The sequence below is a fragment of the Anolis sagrei genome, chromosome 1, assembly GCF_037176765.1.
Source record: "Anolis sagrei isolate rAnoSag1 chromosome 1, rAnoSag1.mat, whole genome shotgun sequence".
Taxonomy (NCBI): Eukaryota; Metazoa; Chordata; class Lepidosauria; order Squamata; family Dactyloidae; genus Anolis; species Anolis sagrei.
In genome coordinates, this window is record NC_090021.1 from 287,456,498 (window position 1) to 287,482,532 (window position 26,035).

Below are 26,035 nucleotides of genomic sequence, written 5' to 3' on the forward strand. Positions count from 1 at the left end.
TAAAACATTTTATGCAACCAAAGAAAAGGGACAGGATATATGACCAAGGACATACAAACACAGCAAATGTCAGAGAATTTGAGGTAAACAGTTTCCAGTGTCTTAGGGTTTGCTTACATGAGCCCCAAACTCCAGACTCTCATGAATGAATTGCTGGCTATCTTCTTGACACGCAGGAATCTTTGGTGCGCATCTCAACATTTTACAGTTTAAATTGATTTTTCCCCCACTAGTAGCAAAATGGAGGGATAATCTGGAGTATTCTGAAAACTCTATATCCCAGAGCTTTGGGGCAGCAGGATTTGGGCTAAACGAATATTTCATAGGGGGAATTCTTAGGTCCCATCTACACTGTCATATAAATTCAGATTATCCGCTTTACCATAAAATCTAGTTCAAAGCAGATAATCTGGATTTTATGTGGAAATGTAAATGAGGCCTCATATAATCCAGTGCAAAAACAATTATCTACTTTGATAATCTGTGTTATATGACAGTGTAGATCCAGCCTCATATACAAAATCCTGATTATCTGCTTTGCACTGGACTACATCACAGGTAAATCCAGGCCCCTTCTAAACTGCCATATAATCCAAATTATCAAAGCAGATAACCCAGATTATCTGCTTTGAATTGGATTATATCTATATATATAAATTTGTTAGGGGCATCCAACGAGGAAACAAAACTCAAAACCCCCCCAACGAAACTTAACCAAAATTCCCATGCCCATAACACAACCCACAAGGTACAAACATATCTACTCAAAATGAAAAACAACACAACAACACACTCACAAAATGGCAAAACAACAAAACTCAAAAATCCCCCAACGAAACTTAACCAAAATCCCTGTGCCCATAACACAACCCACAAGGTACAAACATACCTACTCAAAATGAAAAACAACACAACAACACACTCACAAAATGGCAAAACAACAAAACTCAAAAATCCCCCAACGAAACTAAACCAAAATCCCTGTGCCCATAACACAACCCACAAGGTACAAACATACCTACTCAAAATGAAAAACAACACAACAACACACTCAGAAAACGGCAAAACAACAAAACTCAAAAATCCCCCAACAAAACTTAACCAAAATCCCCGTACCCATAACACAACCCACAAGGTACAAACATGCCTACTCAAAATGAAAAACAACACAACAACACACTCACAAAACGGCAAAACAACAAAACTCAAAAATCCCCCAACGAAACTTAACCAAAATCCCCGTGCCCATAACACAACCCACAAGGTACAAACATATCTACTCAAAATGAAAAACAACACAACAACACACTCACAAAACGGCAAAACAACAAAACTCAAAAATCCCCCAACGAAACTTAACCAAAATCCCCGTGCCCATAACACAACCCACAAGGTACAAACATATCTACTCAAAATGAAAAACAACACAACAACACACTCACAAAACGGCAAAAGAACAAAACTCAAAAATCCCCCAACGAAACTTAACCAAAATTCCCGTGCCCATAGCACAACCCACAAGGTACAAACATATCTATTCAAAATGAAAAACAACACAACACACTCACAAAACGGCAAAACAACTGAGCATGCGCATTGGCGCCCAGCCGCAAGTTCCATCGCGCGCGCACATGGCCTTGCGGCCAACGTTCCCTCTGCGGAAACCATGCCCACTCCAAGCCCCGCCGCGCCGCTTCCCACACACACACACCCCCTGCCGCACACACACACGCAACCCCACGCTCCATCACTCCCCCCACCGCCGCACACACACACGCAACCCCACGCTCCATCACTCCCCCCACCGCCGCATACACACGCAACCCCACTCCCCCCGCCGCCGCACACACACATGCAACCCCAGGCTCCATCACTCCCCCCGCCGCCGTACACACACATGCAACCCCACGCTCCATCACTCCCCTGCCCCTATCTTACCTCCTTTTACTTCAGGCCACCTCCAAACCCCACCCCGCCCCTTCCCGCCCTGTCAAAATCTAGGAAAGACAGGAAGGAAGGAAAGAAGGAAGAAAGAGAAAGGGAGGTAAAGAAACAGGGGGAAGGAAGGAAAGTTAGAGGAAGAAGAAAAGGAAAGAAAAGGAAAGATGGAAGGAAAGAAAAGAGAGACAGCAGAAGAGAAAGAAAAAGGGGGAAGGAAGGAAAGAGATAGAGAAAGAAGAGGAGAAGGAAAGATGGGAAGGAAGGAAGGAAGGAAGGAAGGAAGGAAGGAAGGAGGGAGGGAGGGAAAGAGGGAAGATTGGCCACAGCAACACGTGGCGGGTAAAGGTTGTTATTTCTATTATTATGATGATGATGGTATTGTTCCTATGAGACCCTTTTAGGGGGAATGGGAGAGGTGTCAGGTCCCAGAGGCAATGCATTGCATTATTGTTATTGTTATGATGGTGGTGAAATAAAAGGAAATAAAAAGTGAAAGAAGGAAGCAAACAGGGAGGGAAGAAAGGCAAAGGAAGAAAGGGGGAGGGAATGAAGGAAAGAGAGAAGGATGAAACCAAGTAGTGAAAGAAGGAAAGAAAGAAAGAGGTAGAGAAGAAAGAAAGGTGAGAAAGGGGGAGGAAAAGGGGGAAGGAATAGGTAGGTACCTCTCTTTCATAATAGTCCAGATATCTACCTCAACTTTGATAAGTTTTACTATAGGCCACAGCAACGCGTGGCAGGGCACAGCTAGTAGTATATATAATTACAGATCTATATCTAGCTCTGTATTGTTTATATAGGCATTGAATGTTTGCCTGTTACTATGTAGAAGGCTGGCCTGAGTCCCCATGAGGAGATAAGGTGGGATACAAATGAAGTTTATATTATTATTATTATTATTATTATTATTATTATTATTATTATTATGTTATTGTTGATACCATATGTTTTTGTTGATCCCTAATTTTCCACTTACGGAGCTAGTTAACTTTGTTTTTCTTTGAAATATAGTAAATATTCAAAAACATTTAACCTACCGATACCAATGCCTCAATTAATATAATTTTATTGGCATCTATTTTTATTTTGAAATTTACCAGTAACTGCTGCATTTTCCACCCTCAGCTTATACTCGAGTCAATAATTTCCCCCAGTTTTTGTCTTAAAATTAGTTGACTCAGCTTATATTGGGTCGGCTTACACTTGAGTAAATACGGTAACTTGATCCACATTGATTAGAGCTTCTGAATTTTAAATTACAAATCTCAGCTTATTTAAACCACAATTAAAATGGTGAATTTCTGTGGACAGAATGAAGTATAATTCATTGGATGTTCCTTGTGGGGCAAAATGATTTTTTGCCAGTCCTCTTTCCCTCCACCATCACCATCTCCTTGTATGTTGTGTTAGTAGGTTAATCAGTCTTTCTGAGCCCCATTTGGGAGGGAGGGCAAAGAAAAAATTACAAGAAACCAACCTTCCTTTCTGTCCCCAGGAGCCTACTACCATAAAGATCAGAGGGAATCTCTTCATTAGACTTCAAATGCAAAAACTGGCAATTATATTTTTCATTTGCAAAATAGAACTAAATAGGATGTGGTTATTAGGAATGATGTCATCATAACACATAAGGCATAATCCAAATGCTGGTCCCAACAAGAATAGATGTGCTGAATAAATAGAGAATGTTTTGGTCTGCTGACTTGGTTAATTTACTCTAGCTGGGAGTACCAATTACATTTAGGTCCTAATTTGTTTTTAGCAATAAAGCGAGAATGATTGATGTAAATGAAATGTTGGATATATAAATGAAAAATATACTAATTGCTATTCATAAATTCTGAGGTTGTTTGACCTGTTTGCTTGGAAAATGTCAGGGTCAAACAACCTCAGAATTTATGAATAGCAATTAGTATATTTTTCATGTGATATTATTTTATTTCAGAACAAAGAAAAATTATGCTTTTAAGTGATTTTCCCTTGTCTTTGTTTTCTTGGGTAGGCTCAAGAAGAACTGGAAGTTGAATTTTTAGTGGAACATATGTACGTATTTTAAATTCTTTGAATTTTTACACTGCTTGAAAATTCTAAATGAAAAACATAAGATGTTTCTTTTAAGCCAATTAATAATATTTTGAAATGCAAAATCAAGTACTTGATAAGTCAGCAAGATTTATTAGAATGCCTGACATCAGTGGAAATACAAGGATTCATCATGCCAATAAAATGTAGGTAGGCATAGAGCTTCGTACAAATGCATGAGTCTATTCTGTCAAGATTTGAATGTGCAATTTTGTTTTATATATTATTTCAAGGAACACTCCTAAGACTCCGAACTTGAAATTAGTAAATGTTAGGACAAAAAGATGCACAAAACACACACATATAGGTACACAAAGACAAATGCATACACTAGGTGTAAACATAGAAACATACGATTTAAAGTACCGCAATTCCTAGACTCTGGGCGGTTCCACACAGCCCTTTAACTCGGGAGCAATTGAGTTTGCTAAATGCGATTGTGCTTGGGTTAAAGTCCATACATGCCCCAGAAAGTGCATACTTTTCTGGGGGTGGGGGGTGGGTGGGTGTCCACATGCCCTACAGGAACCTTCCAGGAGGACAGGGAGACACTCACACCCCCTCCCCAATATCCCTTAAAAATGAGGGGGGAAAGTAAAATAACTTACCCAGTCATCATTCTGCCTTCTTGGGAGCTCTCCTGGTGCATAGAAATAAGGTGCCAGGAGAAAGGGGAGGGAGGAGCAATTTTCCTCCTTTCTCCTGTCTCCTGGCATGTCATTTCTACATGCCAGGAGAGCTCTGAAGAAGGGGGAATAGTGGCTGGGTAAGTTATTTAACTTTTCCCTCCATTTTTAAGGGGTTTTGGGGAGGGGGCTTAAAGCCCTCTCAGGTATTCCAGGCTAATTCAGCCTGGAAAACACGAGAGGCCTGTGTGGATGGCTTCCTCAGAAGTCCCAGAACTTCTGAGGGAGCAGTCCAGACAGTGGCCATGCTGGATTTGACCCAGGTCTTTCAGGAAGACCTGAGTATTTCCAGTATAAAATTAATTTGGTATAAATTAGGGGTTTCCAGCTTTGTTCTGAATGCATTCACTTATACATGGAGTGTTGTTTGGATGCTCCATGTAAAATGAGGGAGCTCACACTTTTAGGGGGCTGTCTGGATGCATGATATGTCAGTGTGGTGTAGCAGTTTGAGCATTGGACTATGACACTGGGAGATCAGGGTATGGACCCCACTCAGCCATGGAAACCCAATGGGTCACTTTGCTCTAATCACATGATAGGGTCACCTTAAGGTTGCCACAAGTCAGAAACTTCATGAAGGCACACAACAATACAACCACAATTGCTCACCTTTATTTTGCAGCCATCTACTGAAGCTAAATCTATCTGGGTCTAACATAACATTGCATTGTATTGTCGAAGGTTTTCATGGCTGGAATCACTAGGTTCTTGTGGGTTTTTTCGGGCTATAGAGCCATGTTCTAGAGGCATTTTTCATTATTTGGATGAGAGAATACCTATAAATCTCAAATGAATCCCTTTGAGTACCGTGTGAGAAGAAAAGTGGAAGATGCATTCAGGAATGTTTAAAAACATTATTTAGATATAATAAATGTTTTAAATAATTTTAAATGACTTTAAATTGCTTCAAGTCATGGAATTGTTGAATATGCTTTTACACTTTAAATGATTAATTTAAAAATGATGTACCCTGACATCTTATGATATAGAATAAGTTTTAAAATCTTTCCAAAAATTTCTATATCTTCCAGCATGACACTATGGTCAATGTCTTTTGGAAGCTGACCATAGACTTGCATTGGAGGATCTAGATTCCTGGAGGGTATTCTCTCTGGAAAGGTCTAGATCCCTCAGCATGACTACACAAAGTTGACCATAGGACCACACTAAAGGACTTGGAGATTCCTAGAGATAATATTTTAAACCAAAATCTGTGAATAATCAAATTTGCAAAAATCAAAAATCCAAATGTGGAGCGATTTCTGCACAAGAGAAGGGCTGGGGTAACATGAGAAAAATTATGTTATTGCCAGAGATCTGATTGCAGAGCAGGACTTGTACTGAGTTTCATATTTGTTTCTGCCGTTACAATCTGATTACAAAATGTTGCTTTCCTACATTACTAGAATAATGTGGGATGGAGTCATGGGAAGGGACAGCCATCATAAAAATTTCAAAAACTTTGAGACTAAATGGTGTTAGAAATTTAGATGACATGGCTCGATAACTTAACTTGCATTTCCCTAGAGAGAGAAAAATCTCATTTTTTAGGTTAAGAATGAAACTTTCATTTTTTTTCTCACAGTAATAATATTTTTATTTTTGAGAATAAATGTATGTGTTTATTTTTACTTTCTAGGACAGGTCCTCCTGAAACCATATTTACGAATGGAGTTCTAGTGGTAATTCTAATTTAATTATTTGATATTTCTGCAGTTTCTTAATTCTAATAAGACAGCAATAGTTTATGGAAATATGTTAGTAGTAGGGCTGGGCGGTTTTGTTCGTTAATTTCGTAATTCGTTATTAATTCGTATTTAAATTAGCTTACGATCCGATATTGAGCCATTTTGGAATAGTGTGAGGAGTTAAATAGATTTGAAACAATTTTTTCAATTTATTTCGTAATTATTTTGAAATTGTTTCGAAATTGTTTCGGAATTATTTTCGCATGCCTGGTGCAAGTTTTATAGTTGTTGTTTGTTTTATCACACCAACAGTCAACAACAGAGGGAGAGGGAAGCTTCAGAAGTTCCCCCTGTCCCATTTGGAGGTTTATTCAGCATATTTTTAGCATATTTGGAGGTTTTTTTAGCATATTGCGCAATTGCGTCCGCCATTAATGAATCGATTCGAAATTTACGAAATTTCGTATATTTCGAAATTTTTAAAAGGAAAATTTCGGAATTCTTTAAAGAAACGAAACGTGATGGACCCCTTAAAAACGAATCGAGTTTAGAAACAATTTTTTCCGTGGTTACCCAGCCCTAGTTAGTAGTCCAATGTGGCCAGCATAGTGTGGTTGTTTAAATGAAAGGTTTGATCTACACTACCGTGTAATCCAGATTATCTGCTTTGAACTGCATTAAATGAGTTTACATTGCCATATAATCCAGTTCAAACCGGATCATCTGGATGTTACATGGCAGTGTAGGTGGAGCCGTACAAAGATTCTGGTAGACCAGGGATTTGAATTCCCACTTGGCCACAGAAACCCACCAAATTACCCTGGGTAAGTCACACAGTGGAAGGCAATGCAAACCAACTCTGAAGAAATCTTACCAAGCAAATCCCATGATAGGGTCACTTTAGGGTTAGCATAAGGCAAAAACAACTTGAAGGCATCTAATTCTCCCTCGGTCAATTAAATTTCAAGTTCATTCTCTCCCTTGTGTAATTTTGTCTGGACCATATTTCTGATATTAGGTAATAGCAACACTTAGATTTAAATATATTTCAGGCTTACCAGATTTATGCTGGTATTTATAAGTCTCTTAATAGAAGTCTCTTATTAGAAAAGTTGGGCTGTTTGGAAGCAGTAATTAGGAACTAACAGTCTCCAAGCATATATGTACAGTTCCGATTTATTAACAACTAGCTTGGGGACCGGCGTTGCCCGGGTTATTAGAGAAAGTGGGTAATGGCGGTTCTGTATGCCAAGTTTGGTCTTTATTGGTCTTTTGATAACGGCTGCATTATTTTCAGGAAGTGAGTGAAGGTACTTGAAGTCCCATCATCCATGGCCCATCCTCCTACAAACAGCAGCAGGATATAGAGTGGGTCATGGGGGCTCTGTGTGCCAAGTTTGGTCTTTATCAGTCATTAGATGAGGGTGGCAGTGGTGTCAGTAAGTGAGTGAAGGTACTGCAAGTCCCATCATCCAAAGTCCATCCCCTTTCAAACTGCAGCAGGATGTAGAGTGGATCATGGGGGCTCTGTGTGCCAAGTTTGGTCTTGATCGGTCATTAGAAGAGGGTTGCAGCAATGTTTTGAAGGGAGTGGAGGTACTTGAAGTCCCATCATCCATGGTCTGCCCTCCTCCAAACTGTAGCAGGATGTAGAGTGGGTCATTGGAGCTCCATGTGCCAAGTTTAGTTTTGATTAGTCATTGGCGAGGGTCTCAGTGGTCTCAGGAAGTGAGCAAAGGTACTGCAAGTCCCATCATCCATCTCCAAATTTTTCCAAACAACACCAGGACGTAAAGTGGGTCATGAGAGGTCTATGTGCCAAGTTTGGTCTTGATCCGTCATTGGATGAGGTTTGCAGAGGTCTCAGAATGTGAGTGAAGGTACTGGAAGTTCCATTATCCATGGTCCACCCTTCTCCAAAACTGCAGCAGGATGTAGAGTGGGTCATGGGGGCTCTGTGTGCCAACTTTGGTCTTGATTGGTCATTAGATGAGTTTTGCAGCAGTCTTGGGTAGTGGAGGTACTTGAAGTCCCATCATCCATGGTCTGTCGTCCTCCAAACTTCTCCAGGATGTAGAGTGAGTCATTGAAGTTCCATGTACCAAGTTTAGTCTTGATGAGTCATTGGCGAGGGTCTCAGTGGTCTCAGGAAGTGAGTGAATTGACTGCAAGTCCCATCATCCATTGTCAAATTCTTCCAAACCGCACCAGGATGGAGAGTGTTGGAGAGTTATGCGGGCTCTCTGTGTAAATTGTGGTCCTGATCCATCATTATTGGCAGTTATAATGGTCTTAGGAAGGGAGTGCAGGTATTGCAAGTCCCATCGTCCATGATGCATCCTCCCCCAAACTGCACCAGGATGTAGAGTGTGTCATGGAGACTCAGTGTGCAAAGTTTGGTCTTTATCGGTAATTGCATGAGGGTTGCAGTGGTCTCAAGAATTGAGCAAAGGTACTGCAAGTCCCATAATCCAAGGTCTATCCCCGAGCACACCACACCAGGATGTAAAGTGGGGCATGAGAGGTCTATGTGCCAAGTTTGGTCCTGATCAGTCATTGGATGAGGTTAACAGCGGTCTCAGAATGTGAGTGATGGTACCGCAAGTCCCATCATCCATGGTTCATCCTCCTCCAAACTGCAGTAGGATGTAGAGTGGGTGATGGGGGCTCTGTGTGCCTATTTCGGTCTGTATTGGGAGTGTTCTGACCCAGCCCCCTTTGGCCTTTCCTTTCCTCTCTTTGTCATCTCGGAATGTTGGGTTTGAGGCTGGCCAATCAGAGACCATATGCAAATTTCCTTCTCATGTCCCCGTTTCTTCCATGAACTCTTTTCTCCACCAGGGGCTCCTCTTGAAGCTGGCCAATCAGAGACCATATGCAAATAGCACCACTGCGGCAGCCAATCCGAATGTTGGAACTTTCAGGCTGGCCAATCAAAACGCTGGCACATACTCCTCCCGCCACACCGCCACACATCCGCCACATACAAGTTTTGACTTTTATTATATGTATAGATAGTTCAGCAAGGAAGAAAATAGCTGATCCTGGCCAGAATGCTGAGATAACACACCAAACAGCCCTTTTCCTTTATAAAGCAACGCAGCTGAGAACTGCGTATCTGGAGGCGATTGGGGTAAACTGTAGGGGTGACGCAGATATCTGAAGTGGCTTAGGATTGTGTAATAGCTGGTCTGTTTTAACCTTCATTTTAACCTTCGTTTTTAATTTTTGTGGTATGAAATTTTATCTTGACATTTTAATGATGATATTTTTAGTTATCTTTTAACCTAATCAGGTCGAATGTGTGTTAGTTCCCTGTTGTGGGGGTCTTGGGATGGTGATTGTTGTGTGTTTGTGCACATTTCTGTTTTTGTTTTTAATGTTGATGCGGTCAATAGACTATTCAATAAACTTTGCTTGCTTGCTCCTCACCATGATTCCCTGGGATGAATTGTCAGTTGACATTTTTCATACAAAGCCCATGCCCTCCCATTAAGCTATGGCTCTTTCATTTATATAGGCAATCAGTGGGTGGGGGAAAATGGAATATATTTCATAGGAATGGGGTTTTTGATTATTCAGGCTGACCTTTGAGGATGATCCTATATTTCAAAGTGTGAGTAAATTTTGGCCATATACAGGCCCCAAGGCAGTTGTAGATCCTAGAGATCAGTATTTAAAGTTTTAAAAGAAATTGCCCCCCAAGAAGGTCCCACCTAGGGATTGTTTGGAGTTATTTTTGTCTCCTACAGTCAGTTCCCTTAATTTCCCAAGTTTATAAGGGACTCTCTTGGGCCTACAATGGCACATAGGACTGAAGAATATAGCAAAAAAGTCCCTATACCATCAGAGGGTGTCCAGAGATATTTGGGGGCAAAAAAGCTTTTCTAATGTTTTCACAGGATAGTGCAACAGAGGTGCAGCCCTCTGAGTTGTCTTAATATGGCCACCCATCCAGCCGCTTAGAGTTGCTCATCCTTTGATAGTATCTACTCCTAATATCTATGGTTCCCAGAAGGATACCACACCTCAACTGTTAGTCCTTCCAAAGATTAGTTTCCTCATTACATCCTTCAAAATAATTTAACAAAACCAGCCCAAAATACAGAATGATGGGACCTTTATTTATATTGTGTTGCTTGTTTCTACTATAGTGTCGTGAAGTTTGCAAACTGGAAGCTGCAGTGGATCAAAAGAAAAGGCACAAGTCAAGTGAGTTTACATAGAGGCATTTACTTATCATAAGATAATAAATTCATTTCGATGTTTATTATAAGGAACAAATGTAAATCTGGAAATATAATATATACAATTTGTGTTATTACCTACCTCAGTTAGGTAATGCTGAGTTTGAAAATGTGTAGTCTAGAGACCACACAACTCAAGACAACTGCCCACCCACTATTGGAGGGGCATTCTGGGGTTGTAAGCAGAAGTGAAAAGCATTTCTGGTGGTCAGCACGACACACAGATTTATGAGTACAATTCCCAGAAATCTAGAAGCTTATGGGACCTGCATTTGAGTCAAGAATTCTTTCCTGGGTCTGATCATCTCTATATTTTGATACAATGTGGATTTAGGGATGTCAGAACCTTTGTAGTAGTGGTTCTCAACTTGTGGGTCCCCAGGTGTTTTGGCCTCCAGAAATCACAGTCAGTTTGCCAGCTTTTAGGATTTCTGGGAGTTGAAGGCCAAAACATCTGGGGACCCACAGGTTGAGAACCACTGCTTTATAGATACAAAATCTTTCTAGATCCAAAGTGGTATTTTAAAAACTAGTTGTGTTCATTTCATTTCATTTCATTTTGTGGGAAAACATGTGCCTGACCATTTTTTTTGCCTCTTGCCTTTAGAGAAAGATCTTTCACTTTCTATAAAAGGATCCTGTGAAGGTAGTCACGCATTTAAGCTGGGGTCAGATGCTATTATCACACCGCCGTGTCCCACTACATTCCACTACATGAAGTACAGGGAGCCAACGTTGGATGTGATGCTACCAAAGTCAAAGCCACGTTATAATCCTGTATGTGAAATCAATCATCAAAGTAACAAGATAAATTTCTTTGCATTAGTAATCAGGATAAGTCTTTGCTCATTGAGTTTTTCCCCCTTTTCCTTAGGCTACCTGTTCTTATAGAACCAAGGCAGATGTTCCACCTGTGATGCTAAATTCCCTGCCCATAGGAGAGAAAGTGTCGATAATAGAGGTTAGCACCACTTTCAGGAAGTAAAGGCATAATATTTTATAAAATTAATAATCTCTGTAATGATTATTTCATTTAATTAAAAGTGTGTGTGTGTGTGTTCACAGTAAATAGAATTTAGAATTAAGAGATCGTGTTTAGAATAAAAACATCAAACCGCATTTGGTTTAAGCGTAGAGATGTTTTTGAAAAACCAGGAACTACCTACCATTTGAATGAATGGAATAGTGTTTAATTTGGATTACATTCTGTTTTTCAGGAGAAAAAATACAATCTGCATGTGAAAGTGGATGAGTGGTAAGAGACTTGAATATTTCATTTTTGTTATTTCTAATAACTATATCAATTATGTTGGTCCTCAGCTTTTAAAGCACTTTTTGCTTTTTTTTTTTTTACAAATAAGATACATCAGTATTATAACTGGTCTTTAAAACTTGTCACAAAGCTGCACATGATGTTAATTTGGTATTTATTTCTCCTTCTAAGGCAAGGGTAAGCAAATATGGCAGGGTAGAGGCCCACTATTCTGTCCCCTGAAGGTTGCACTGATTTCAAAAAATGCTAACAAATGAAACAAAAATTAGATCAGCTGGAATGCCAATTCTGTTTTTGAATATATATCTCATAAAGCGAGATTCTAACCTAGAATAAAGTACTTAAAATTCCTTGGAAAACAGAAAAATCAAACATGGCGCTAACAAGAATAGAAGTTTCTAGGCAAACTTCTCTGCTCAGTGTAGTCAAAAACCTTGAGGGGCACCACCAAAATTTCCTCCTTCTTATTGCCCCCTTTTGATGCTTAGATTGGATAGGAAACTCAAAAATGAGTCTCCATATTTAACTTAAGGAACAGGTATATAATTCAGAGTGCAAAAGAAGTACTGTTTAGTCTGTAGTTTCTAGAATAGACCAGTGGCTATGCTGGCTGAAGGATTCTGGGAACTGTAATCCCAAAAAGTCATAGAGGTGCAGTCTTGTATTAGTACTCCTACTACAATGGGGCGTATTCCAACTACAATTAAACTACTTCAAGAGTTCTGGATTTATTTGTGTTTGTTGAAACTGAGGGGGGAAAAAACCTTTTTATGTTGATAGACCATTGGATGCAGCTCATGAGAATGTCTTCTATTTCTATAATTTTATAATGTCCATAATGCATTTTACAATTATTTCTGGACATTCTTGTACTGTTACTCCTACTACAACTACATGAATAGTAAATGATTGTTTTACATGATATTTTCCGTGTGATAAAACTCTAAGATGTTGACTTTCTCATGTAATTAGATAAAATGCAATATGTGTGTATGTCTTAGTCAGTGTTCCTGTCCAGAAGATCTCGATGTGCGCTTGGGATATGATCTGTGCCCACAGGAGGAAGAGTTCGTACGGAAACGGAAGAGTCTAGTTGCTCAAGCTCTGAAGCAGGTTCTCCAGCTTGATTATGATCTGCAAGATCATGAGGTATACAAAATGTAAAACTGACTGATGTTTATCTAAAGTTAATGTTGCATTTATTCTCTTGTTTACTACAGGAAAAAGCAATTTCTCTCTTTTTCCGTAACCCTCCACCAACATGGTTTTTCTGAATGCGTGTTCTCTAGAACTGATTAATTGCAAATTTGAAAAAGTTACTTTTTTCAAATATCACTCTAAGATTCTGGGAGCTTCAGTTCAAAAAAGTAACTATTCCAAGCCACAAATGATTATACGTTTTGTTGTTGCAAAAAGATATTGATGCTGTTGTGGTGTGATGAGTACAAATTGGTTCTGACTTACAGAAACACTACCATAGGGTTTTGTTGGCAACATTTATCAAAATGAGATTTGCCATCTACTTTCTCTTAGGTTGATATAGTGTGACCTGCCCAGGGTCACTGTTTTCATGATTGAGGAGGTATTTGCATGAATGATAAGCATGCAAATATAAAACCCCTTCAGGCATTTAGTCTGAATATATTGCAGGAAAAGTGAATGCAATCCTGCACTGGCCATACCTTTTGGGAGACAGCATGGACTTCTTCACACTGTGCACTGGAATTGCCATGCATTGTGAAGAATCTGTAGACTGCTATTGGGAGGCATGGGAACTCATCACACCACGCTCCTCATTGCCTGACTTACTGGCAGGATGATCCCATGGGGAGGGGAGCGTTGACCATCTGGCTTCCCCCCATTGATCCAAGGCAGCAAGCTCCACTTCACCGCCTCTTTAAGTACGGACTCCTGCTGGACGTAGTAGTGCATCATGTAATGGGAGCCAGTAGGCTCTGTGCTTAAAAGGGCAGTTAAGTTGAACATATTGCCAATTCTTTCCCCATCTGATGAAGCCACAAGTCCCAATGCTGCTTATGGAGATCAACTTTTTCAACTAAGGTATACAACCATTATCCTTCCAAAATGAATCAATCAAGTTTCAGAAGAGGTGAGTGGCAAAGAATTTGACTTCTGAAATCTCCCCAAATGGCTTTCTTGACCATGCTTTGTGACCATCATCAGCAGGGCCGTAGCCAGAAAAATTTTTCAAGGAGGGTTGAAAATTTTGGGGAGGTTTGAAAATCTCGGGTGGGGGTTTGAAAATTTTGGGGGGGGGGGTGTGAAACCTGCCTCCTAGCTCACGCTGAAGCAAAGAGCACAGCAGGGGGCAGAGCAGCCTTCAATAGCCTGAAGCTCCGCCCCTGTCAACCACCTCCACCAAGTCTGGCCTCCTTAATGAGAGCATTCAACACCCCACTCCCCAACTTGGTTGCTTCACTACATCGGCTATTGCTGCAAGTAATGACAGTGTGAATAAATTGTCAATATTTGCTTGAGATAGTGCTTCTGCAGTTCTAGTTAAAATTCATGAGTAAACCAGGTTTTTCTTTAACCTGAAAAATTTCAGGGGGGGGGGTTGAACCCTTAACCCCCCCCCCCCCGGCTACAGGCCTGATGATCAGAGAGCATTGGCTGAGACCACCCCTTTCACCTAACCTCTGTGAGATGCAAAAAGCCACCTGCTTAATGATGTCAATAGTTCAGTCAGTGTAAATAAGGGACCTCATCATACTAGAGAATGAATCCACTTTAAATCCAGTTTCTGCCTCCTGCAGAATTCTGGTGGTTGTAGGTTAGGGAGGAGTCTCTAACAGCCTCACTAAACTACAAACTCCAGAATTCTGCAGGAAGCAAAAACCAGATTTAAAGAGAATTGATTCTCTGGTGCAATAGTCAAAATGTTTCACTTTGCAATGGAATTACCTGCTTCTGTGTGCTCTTTTGGTTGTCCACTTGATAACAATCTGCTATTTGTTGTTGAGGGCTTTCATCACTGGGTTGCTGTGAGTTTTCCATGCTGTATGGCCATGTTCCAAAAGCATTCTCTCTTGACGTTTTGTCTACATCTATGGCCCTTTCCCAGTGCTTAACAAACCTCACAACCTCTGAGGATGGCTGCCATAGGTGTGGGCGAAATGTCCGGAGATAATGCTTTTGAATATGGCCATATAGCCCAAAAAATTCACAGAAACCCAATGTGCTATTTCTTAATTTCTTTAAATGGTTTTTTTATATATATTGTACAGGTTCCAGTGATAGCAGTCATGACAACAGGAGGTGGTACGAGGTCATACACCACAACATTTGGCTGTATGAGAGGTCTCCAAAAATTAAATGTCTTAGACTGCCTAACATATATATCTGGTGTGTCTGGTACATCTTGGTAAGTAAGCTTCAGGTGACTTTTTTTTTGTGAGAGTTAATGCACAAAGAAGTGAAATGTTGCCATCATCACAGTACCTAAACACATATTTGTGGTCTAAACACATTTAAAATACTGAATATTCCATTTCTGACTGCTGTATATTTTTTAAAAGGTATAGTAAAACTTTAAGCCCTTCTTTCAGCCCCATGCCTTCCCTCCAGGACCCTCACTTCTCTGCACAGCAACCCAGTTGAGTCGCTGTGCTGAGAGAGGAGGAGAGGCTGCCTGCCTTCCTGCCTTTCTCTCTTGCACACCTTCCTCTCCTCTCGCTGTGCCAAGAGGGAAGGAGAGGTCATGCGCCTTCATCTCCTCAGTCCTTTCCACTTCCTCTCTTCCCACCTCAGTTCCCCGCCCCCCATTTTTCCAGCACCCCTTTCCCACCCCTGTCTTCCCTTTTTCTAGTTTCCCCCTTCATACCCGAGTCTTTGCTATTCCCAGCCCTTCTTCCAGCTCCTTTTCCATCCCATCCTTTCCCAGATTCCAGCCTTTCTTTCCCATTTCAGTCTTGCCCCCTTTCCCATCGTAGTTTCCCACTTTCCTAGCTCCTCTTTCTCACCCCAGTCTTCCCCCTTTCCCACCTCAATCTTTCCCACATCTCAGCTTGCCCCCTTCCCACTCCAATCTTTCCACCTTTCAAACCCCCCTATTTGCATCCCAGTCTTACTCGTTTTGCAATTTTCCTTCCATTTTTTTGCAGCTGCCCCTCTTACCCACCCCAATTTCCCCAGTTTTTCTCAACCCCTCCCCCTTCACACTCTAGACTGGGCTCTTTCCCACTTTTCCATCCCCCCTTTCCATCCCAATCTGGGTGGCGCAGTGGGTTAAAGCTCTGTGCCGGCAGGACTGAAGACCAACAGGTCACAGGTTCGAATCCGGGGAGAGGTGGATGAGCTCCCTCTATCAGCTCCAGCTCCTCATGCGGGGACATGAGGGAAGCCTCCCACAAGGTTGATAAAAACATCAAATCATCCGGGCGTCCCCTGGGCAACGTCCTTGCTGACGGCCAATTCTCTCACAACAGGAGCGACATGCAGTTTCTCAGGTCGCTCCTGACATGACAAAAAAAATAAATCCCAATCTTTCCCAGTTTCCAGCCCCTCTTTCACACTTCAGTCATTTCCCCTTCCCTGGTTGCCCCCTTCCCACCCCAATCTGTCCTCTTTTTCTAGCTATCCCCTTTCCACCTCATTTTCCTACTTTTTCAACCACCCCTTCCCATTCCAACCTTTTCATGTTTCCAGTCCTTTCCCACCCCCTTCCCAAGCCAGTCTTTCCCATTTTTCCTTATTCATACATACACAGCATTTTCGCCAAAATGTATAGTTAATATAAACTATGGTGATTATTGGAAGAATACGTAAGCACATTTACATTGAAGAAGGTTAGAATAATGGTTTAATCAGAGTTGGGCAGTCTTATCTTAAATTACAGTTTTATCTTCATTTAACTTACTGATGCCTCAATTAATGTAATTGTATTGGTATCTAATTTTATTTTGAAATTTACAAGTAGCTGCTGCATTTTTCACCCTCGGCTTATACTCAAATCATTACGTTTTCCCAGTGTTTTCTGGTAAAATTAGGTGACTCGGCTTATATCCGGGTCAGTTTATATTTGAGTACATATGGTACAAACAAAATATCTTTGGTGTTCAGAAGATGAAGCCTTGTCTATATGTTAAATATGCACGTGTTTTGGATTCGTGGTCTCCTGATGAATGTTTAGGATTTGTGGTCCCCTGCTGCATGTGACCAGATGAAGCTAACTATAGAGTCACACTGGAGGACTCAGAAACATGTCCTTAACATTTTAATCAAATCCATGAATAATCAAATCTGCAAAAGTCAACCCCCATAAATGGGGAGGTTTAATTATAGAGTTGTATGTATTTCCTGTTGCATTCTTAGTTGCTCACGCTTTCTTTTTGTTCTATATTGGCTTTCTTCAGGGCCTTGGCACAATTGTATAGAGATAATTGTTGGTCTCAGAAGGATCTATGTGACAAAATAGAAGAGGCCAAGAAACAAGTGACCAAAACGAAGATGGAAATGTTTACTATGAATCGTATGAAATATTATAATCAACAGCTGACTCAACGGAAACAAGAAGGACATAAGACAACGTTTATAGATCTCTGGGGACTCGTCATAGAATATTTGTTAAATGATGGGGTACGCTATCAAATTTATATTTTTGTTTCCTGGCTGTAGCTGTTTCTGAGCACTTTACAATGACAGTACAATTTAGATAATATCATTGCCATTATCGTCATCATCATCATTATCGTAATGTTTATTATGCTCCTCTTTTTCTCTCTGCAAAAGAGACTCAAAGCAGCGTTATTGCAGTAATCCAAATGGATGCAACCAAGACTTGGGTTAGTGCAGCCAGAACAGACTTCTAGGAGTGGCCCCAATGGCTACAGTAGTCTTCTGAGTCAGGTTTAGGATTAGGTATGAATCCACACTGGGAATCTGAATCCTCAGAGGGAATGTAAACCTAACTAATACAAACTGAATCCGTATTCTCAGTTCTCTTTTTGAAGTACTAAGGCCAGATATATCTTGTGTGGGTGAAACTTAAATGTGTCTTCCTCATCTAGTAAACGTACCAGTTTAGAAAACAGCTTCATTGGAATTCTATACTTGTATGGTGATGCAGGCGATGCAGTTGGTTGTCCACATTTGCTGGGCTTAGGGGCACAGGACCCTCATGAAAGTGGAAAACTTCCAGTAAAAGAATTTGCTGTATTTTTAACTGAGAAAATAACTCTCCAGGAATGTCTTGGTCTTTTAGCATGACTGTATGGCCAACTTCTGCTGAAAGCGGAATATAGATTCACACTGAAGGACTTAGAGATTCCTAGAAGATTGTTCTATCTAGCAATCTCCAGGTTCTTCAGTGTGATTGAAGAAGACTAAACTAGAGATTCCCAGAGATAACATTTTAAATCAAATCCATGAAGAATCAAATCCACAAAAGTAAAACTGGGAAGTGACAGCTATATATATATATTTAAAAGGAACTGACGAAACACCTATTAGTATTCCTTCCCTAAGAAAATCCTATGAAATTCATACATCAACAGTCAACTTAAACATATGTATGCATATACCAAGAACCCCACTAACACAACATGTCTGTGAATAGAAAGGATTGTGTCTTCATGTTTCCATATTCAAGCATTACCTATTACATGTGAGAAAGGGAGAACGCTACTCAGTCTTCATCTTGTTTGCACAGACAGTGAATAATCTGAAAAGAAGAGCTTTTGCTATACATAGAGGATCTCCATATAATTGGGAATACTGTTTTTTCATAGGTTACTGAAGAGCTTTTTACACATAGCAGAAGCTTCCTGTTCAGCTGTTCAAATTTGTCACTCTCCATGTAGAGCAATATATTTTGTGTTGGTCTAGTATGGACTCCTCTTTGCATGTTGAAGCAATATTATTTGTAAACACCTGAAAGGACATATGTATTTCTTGAAATATTTAAACTGTATCAACATTTCTTGAAATATTTAAACTGTATTCCCATTCTCCACTCCATCCTTTGGTCATATCTACATATATGTTATGTGAATAAGTCTTATATACCTTTAAAAGGGCTACTTAAGAATGAAGCTTAACAGTTTTATAATGAACTAGCTGTGCCCTGCCACGCGTTGCTGTGGCCTATAGTAAAACTTATCAAAGTTGAGGTAGATATCTGGACTATTATGAAAGAGAGGTACCTACCTATTCCTTCCCCCTTTTCCTCCCCCTTTCTCACCTTTCTTCCTTCTCTACCTCTTTCTTTCTTTCCTTCTTTCACTACTTGGTTTCATCCTTCTCTCTTTCCTTCATTCCCTCCCCCTTTCTTCCTTTGCCTTTCTTCCCTCCCTGTTTGCTTCCTTCTTTCACTTTTTATTTCCTTTTATTTCACCACCATCATAACAATAACAATAATGCAATGCATTGCCTCTGGGACCTGACACCTCTCCCATTCCCCCTAAAAGGGTCTCATAGGAACAATACCATCATCATCTTAATAATAGAAATAACAACCTTTACCCGCCACGTGTTGCTGTGGCCAATCTTCCCTCTTTCCCTCCCTCCCTCCCTCCCTCCCTCCTTCCTTCCTTCCTTCCTTCCTTCCTTCCTTCCTTCCTTCCTTCCTTCCTTCCTTCCTTCCCATCTTTCCTTCTCCTCTTCTTTCTCTATCTCTTTCCTTCCTTCCCCCTTTTTCTTTCTCTTCTGCTGTCTCTCTTTTCTTTCCTTCCATCTTTCCTTTTCTTTCCTTTTCTTCTTCCTCTAACTTTCCTTCCTTCCCCCTGTTTCTTTACCTCCCTTTCTTTTTCTTCCTTCTTTCCTTCCTTCCTGTCTTTCCTAGATTTTGACAGGGCGGGAAGGGGCGGGGTGGGGTTTGGAGGTGGCCTGAAGTAAAAGGAGGTAAGATAGGGGCAGGGGAGTGATGGAGCCTGGGGTTGCATGTGTGTGTGCGGCGGTGGGGGGAGTGGGGTTGCGTGTGTATGCGGCGGTGGGGGGAGTGATGGAGCGTGGGGTTGCGTGTGTGTGTGCGGCGGCGGGGGGAGTGATGGAGCGTGAGGTTGCGTGTGTGTGCGCGGCGGGGCTTGGAGTGGGCATGGTTTCCGCAGAGGGAACGTTGGCCGCAAGGCCATGTGCGCGCGCGATGGAACTTGCGGCTGGGCGCCAATGCGCATGCTCAGTTGTTTTGCCGTTTTGTGAGTGTGTTGTGTTGTTTTTCATTTTGAGTAGATATGTTTGTACCTTGTGGGTTGTGCTATGGGCACGGGAATTTTGGTTAAGTTTCGTTGGGGGATTTTTGAGTTTTGTTCTTTTGCCGTTTTGTGAGTGTGTTGTTGTGTTGTTTTTCATTTTGAGTAGATATGTTTGTACCTTGTGGGTTGTGTTATGGGCACGGGGATTTTGGTTAAGTTTCGTTGGGGGATTTTTGAGTTTTGTTGTTTTGCCGTTTTGTGAGTGTGTTGTTGTGTTGTTTTTCATTTTGAGTAGATATGTTTGTACCTTGTGGGTTGTGTTATGGGCACAGGGATTTTGGTTAAGTTTCGTTGGGGGATTTTTGAGTTTTGTTGTTTTGCCATTTTGTGAGTGTGTTGTTGTGTTGTTTTTCATTTTGAGTAGGTATGTTTGTACCTTGTGGGTTGTGTTATGGGCACAGGGATTTTGGTTAAGTTTCGTTGGGGGATTTTTGAGTTTTGTTGTTTTGCCATTTTGTGAGTGTGTTGTTGTGTTGTTTTTCATTTTGAGTAGATATGTTTGTACCTTGTGGGTTGTGTTATGGGCATGGGAATTTTGGTTAAGTTTCGTTGGGGGGTTTTTGAGTTTTGTTTCCTCGTTGGATGCCCCTAACAAATTTATACATATAGATTTCAGAAGAAATGGTTCATAGCTGAAACAACAAAGGGTGCTGAGGCTCTGATGAAAATTAACACAACCTTTCATGGACACCCACAATCTTTTTCCTTGTGAAGAGCCACAGTATTCTGTTATTTTAAGGATTATATGAAAGTTTATTTCAGTTTCAATGAAGAAATGCCTGATTGTGCCACTACATTGATCAAGATAAATTTATAACACTTTCTGTATATTCAGTTGCAGACAGAATCAAGATGTTTGATGAAGGTTGATGCTAATTTAGTTTTAAAACAAGGGTATTTTCTAGCTGAAGTTGTTCTATGTGTCTGTTCCATGGCTTTGCAGATAACATTTTCCCATTTCACAATTAGAAAAATAACCACAGGCTTTCTGAGGAGAGAGAAGCGTTGATAGATGGCCAGAACCCAATGCCCATTTATGTAACTATCAACATCAAGGAAAAGTACAGCACTCATGACTTCAAAGGTAAGCTGAAGCCTTGTGGTTGGGTCACAGATGCCATTTTTCATTATGCTTCTTACAGTATCGTTGAATACTTCAGTACAATTTCATTGTATTTAGAAGCACTCTATTGAATATATCAGCACTTATAAATCTGATTGAGTCAACAGTTCTAGTTTAGTCTGCACTAAAGCAGACTGGATATAGGCTGCTTATTTTTGCTCTATACATAGTACATACAGAGTGCAACTGTGAAATACATTTCCACAAGTGATAGCTGCCATCCCTGATAGTTTTTAAAGGAATAGCCAAAATTCATGCAGGTTGAAATTGAGCAGTTGCTACTATTACTAGTATCACCTTCTGTATCAGAAACAGGATATCACTTGCATATCAACCTTTATATCAGTTTCTGGAGAACATGAGCTGATTTGCACTCATGTCCTCTTTCCCACAGTCAACTTACTCTCATGATGAGTTGTGCTCATATCTGGGCTTTACACGGACAGTTTTTAGCCAGTTTGTAGATCTTGGTTTGATCTAGCATAACTCTTCTTTTGCTCTTGTTTGTAGAGTGGCTAGAATTTACTCCCTATGAGGTGGGATTTTTGAAGTATGGAGCATTTATACCACCAGAGAACTTTGGAAGTGAATATTTCATGGGCCGCTTGATAAAGAAGCTTCCAGAAAGCCGGATATGCTACCTTCATGGTGATGTAGTGAATTCTTGATGATGGTGGTGGGAATAAAAGTACTGCTTAAGAATGGCAGGAGAAGTTATTGGTGTCAGTTCTCTGTTCTATTTGCATAGCCATTTTGTCTAAGTTTTGAGGCAAAATCCAAGTTATTATTGGGGCATTTTTCTGGCTGCACGCTGCAGTTAGGTTCAGCTGGATACTATGACTTACACAGTGGTTTCAAGACCTACTAGCATAATATAGGCCTTGAGACAAGTGTGTGACAATGTTCCATGGAGCTGTTTTCCATGGAGATCCACCAACACACACACTCCCTCTTGTTTTAAACAAATATTCCTTCTGCTTTCTGCTGCATTGAAATAACACTCATAATGGACCTCTTCTCTCACTCTTTTTGGCTTGGTGAAGATCATTTACACCCATATAATTACTGGAAGTATTCCCTCAGCTAGATCCTGGCTTGTGGTAAACAACATATTTTTGAAAAAGCAGCTTGAAGTGCAAACGTGTGAAATAATGGGATTGTTGCTGCTTTTGTTTGCCTCGATTTAAAAAGTGTACATTTTGCAAATGTAATGATAACAGTAATAATAACAATAATACATTTTATTTCTTACCCACCTCTTCTTAAGACTTAAAGTGGGATATAACACAGTTAAAATGCATAGATAAAAACATAAGACCATTATGTATATTTCAGCAATGTTGAAAAATGCAATGACAGTTATAGTCGATGTAGGAGCCTTAGAAAACATATTTATTGTGATCAAATAGTCCAGTTGTGATTGCTGTGTGTGCACATATGCTTAGCTTTACAAAAGGAAAACCCATTAAATTTGCACAATGATATGAGCTTTACTAGTAGCAGAAACTACAATAAAAATGATCACAAGCTCTCAGATCTTTGGTGAGTAGCAGGATACTTTGAAGAGCTTTGATAAGTGTTGACTCACCATCCTGAGACAGCAATGGCAAGATTTCTATACACAGACAGAACCAATTAATTGTGTGCTATTATTGCATTTGTTATGTCATTCCCATCATCTCCAGCTTCTTGCAGTTTATTAAGTCATAGCAATAAACTTTGAATTTCTTTGCAACTTCATTTAATTGTCCAATATTATGCAATTCACTGTATATTGCACTTGACATTTTTAATTATATTTGACAGAAAACCGAAAGCTAGCACTTTGATCGTATTTTTAATGTGTACGGCTGTTTGTCCATAATTCTGCAAATTTTTATGATTTTTTCCCAGACAAAATGTTGGATAAAGTTAGGATACAAGCACTGCCATGTGGTATAACATCCAGCTTTACTCATCTGCTAAATTTTTATCTCTTTACTCCCTTGATGTATAAAACTTGAAGATTCAAAACCAGAGATGCCTTGAATCCCTATATTGTATAAAAGATGGGATGTAAATAAAATAAATAATAGTTAATAAAGCAAATAAAGTATAAACATATGGATATGCTTGCAGTTATAGTGAACAGAGATCTAATTAAGCTGTGTTCCTTGTGATCTCATTGTTCTTGCCTCCTTATTTTTAGGTATATGGAGTAGCATATTTTCAGTGAACTTGTTGTATATTTGGAACCGAGTTAGTAGCTCAGAGGAATTCTGGGAGAGATGGACTAAAGACAAGTTAATAGATGTTGGTGAGCATTTGCTTCTACTCTGCAGATTTCTCTCATATGAAATGAGTAGCTCTTGGCTTCCTAGTGTATCACTGAAAAAGGTATTTGGCAAAACATTAGTATTTTGAAGATCAGTCTAGAAGGTATTAATATGATTGTTATTCACTATGTAATTAACTTAGTATGAGCACAGTGTGTGACTTTGTGCACTTCCCAATAGTGGCATACCAAAACATAAAAACACATTTGTAACATATGCTTCCAATGAGAGACTCATGTAAATAAAGCTCATAAAAACAAGAAAGGGAAGCCTTGAGGCCATGTGTGTGTAGAGCTTGGGAAATACTGCAATCCCTTTTCATTTCCCTCAGACAAGGAAGTCATGAGGACCAGTTCTGTCACTAGGCAATCAGGAAGCAGGAGATACCATTAATGTTTCCCAACTATTCCTGCTGCACTTTACAGCTTTGCCACAAGTCCTGGGCCTGTTGCTCTAATCTGATCTTAATACATTATTCCATATAAGAAAGACCAAACTTCAATTCTAGATGACACATGTACATCACACAGGAAGGGGATGTTATCTTGCCCTTGGCCACATGTACATATATTTATTCAGTTGTGTCTTTCCTTGTTTATTAATTGAAACAATCTGTTCTGTAATACAAGGAGCAACTGCAGCAGTATGTGCAGGTTTGTCATTGGGAAGTGTCCCTTTCCTTTGCATAACACACAAAAAAGAGGAAGGCTAATACATGCAAAATGTGTATTTGCTTTTTTCATTACCAATTAAAATGTTTAAAAAGACAATGCTTGTGAACTGGCAGAAATATTTAATTTCAGAGGCCTAGTCACATGGGATTTTTAATTTATGAGGTACTCAATTCCTCCAGAAAAAAAAGGGAGGGCATGGATGACTAAACAATACATGGGTTGGAAGGAGACAAGCCTCAGCTGTTTTGGTAAGCTAAACATACTTGCTAGTTTCTTCAAATGCTTGGTAAACTGATTTGTGAGATAAAAATGTGGTTTGCTCCAGCTAAAACCTAAAATGGGTTTGCAATGCCATACCTGTTTTTAGAGTCTCATGTGACCATGTTCTGTATGAGGAGCAAATCTGTCAAATAGTTTTGATGCTGTCCACTTCTGAATTAATCCAGACTTTAACTATCTAGTTTCATATATGTTTATATGAATTCCATAAACTTTTGTAGCGATCCCCACTTTGGTCTTCTGGGTACTTGTACTAGCTCCCAGAAGCCTCACTGAAAGGTCAGGAATTCTAGGAGCCAAAAGTCCAAAGCACCTGGATGATCAAAGTTTAGGAACCACTGGGTTATTGTATACATTTATTGATAAAAGTATAAGACTGCTATCTAAAACTGGAGCCACATACCATGTCCACATGCATACACTCAGAAGTGGTATTGCAGTGTAGAATTAGAAATGTGCAAATCATCCAGATGTTATTGGACTGTAACTCTCATGACCCCTAGCTAGAATCACCAATGCTGAGAAATGCTGGGAGTTGTATTCCTATACCATATGGAGGGCTGTATATTTCCCATCAGACCCTCACTGGGCTAATTTTGTTGTTACCTTTAGCATTCTTGCTAAATGATACTGATATTAATATTATTTTAAACACAAAGTTTTTCTGTCTTAATGTAGATGAAGAACCCAATCTACCTACACGACCATATGAGATAAGGAGCCATATGTATGTGCCAGCTGGAACCTTTGCTACCAGACTCCGAGGGGCCTTGACAGATCGTCTTTCTGTTGCCCAGTATCACAATTTCCTAAAGGGGTGTCAGCTACACAACTGCTACTTAGAGAATGATTCTTTTCACAGATGGAGAGGTAAAGAGACATGCAGGGTGATGAGGGTTGAGGAAACTAAGCAAAAAAAGGCATTTCATGTTTGAGCAAATGCTTTTTAGGTGTGAAATCTGGAAATGAAGGATAAATACGATTGCCATTCCTTAACAAAAAGATGAGAGTACATTCAAAAAGTACAATAAATATTTCTATCCTCTTTTTATGGTGACCAAGCTTCAAAAGTATGAGAAAGTGGCAAATATCCCTATCAACTTTCAAGGTTGGGAGATTAGTTTTCCTTTACTGTGTGTGGTTTGAAGACAGTAAAGCATAGTTCTAAGTTGTGAACTGCATATACATGTGTTAAGCTTTTGCAAGTGTAATGAAACTAACATTTCCAAATTTATTTGGAGGTAAAGGTTTGCCATGGGTGTGCAATTGTGCACTTTAGGGGTCTGCATTAGCCTCCTGGAGACCTTGGAGGTCCGCCTTCACTATCCCCACTGCAATAAATAAATAAAATCAAATATTTTCTAGGGACCTCATCAGATGCAGTCTTCTCTCTGCTTTCTCTCTATTTTCAGACACTGGCAAAATGGAGTCCCATGTAGGCCATCCCACAATGTATAACCACTTCCGGTGACTGCCTGTGGCAATCTGTGTTGCCAGTGTGTTAAAACGGAGAGAAA

At 40.0% G+C, this 26,035-nt stretch overlaps 1 protein-coding gene across 1 annotated transcript in view; it reads left to right on the forward strand.

The window, feature by feature from the left end:
- Positions 1-26,035, forward strand: part of LOC132766515 (cytosolic phospholipase A2 epsilon-like) — a 62,705-nt gene that overhangs the window by 28,748 nt on the left and 7,922 nt on the right. Inside the window, exons 6-18 of the mRNA XM_060760866.2 lie at positions 3,941-3,981; positions 6,349-6,391; positions 10,552-10,609; positions 11,252-11,421; positions 11,519-11,605; positions 11,862-11,899; positions 12,919-13,066; positions 15,166-15,302; positions 17,293-17,515; positions 21,097-21,211; positions 21,761-21,898; positions 23,439-23,546; positions 25,197-25,388. Coding sequence (XP_060616849.2) covers positions 3,941-3,981; positions 6,349-6,391; positions 10,552-10,609; positions 11,252-11,421; positions 11,519-11,605; positions 11,862-11,899; positions 12,919-13,066; positions 15,166-15,302; positions 17,293-17,515; positions 21,097-21,211; positions 21,761-21,898; positions 23,439-23,546; positions 25,197-25,388 — 1,498 coding nt within the window. The remainder of the gene's footprint in view (positions 1-3,940; positions 3,982-6,348; positions 6,392-10,551; positions 10,610-11,251; positions 11,422-11,518; positions 11,606-11,861; positions 11,900-12,918; positions 13,067-15,165; positions 15,303-17,292; positions 17,516-21,096; positions 21,212-21,760; positions 21,899-23,438; positions 23,547-25,196; positions 25,389-26,035) is intronic.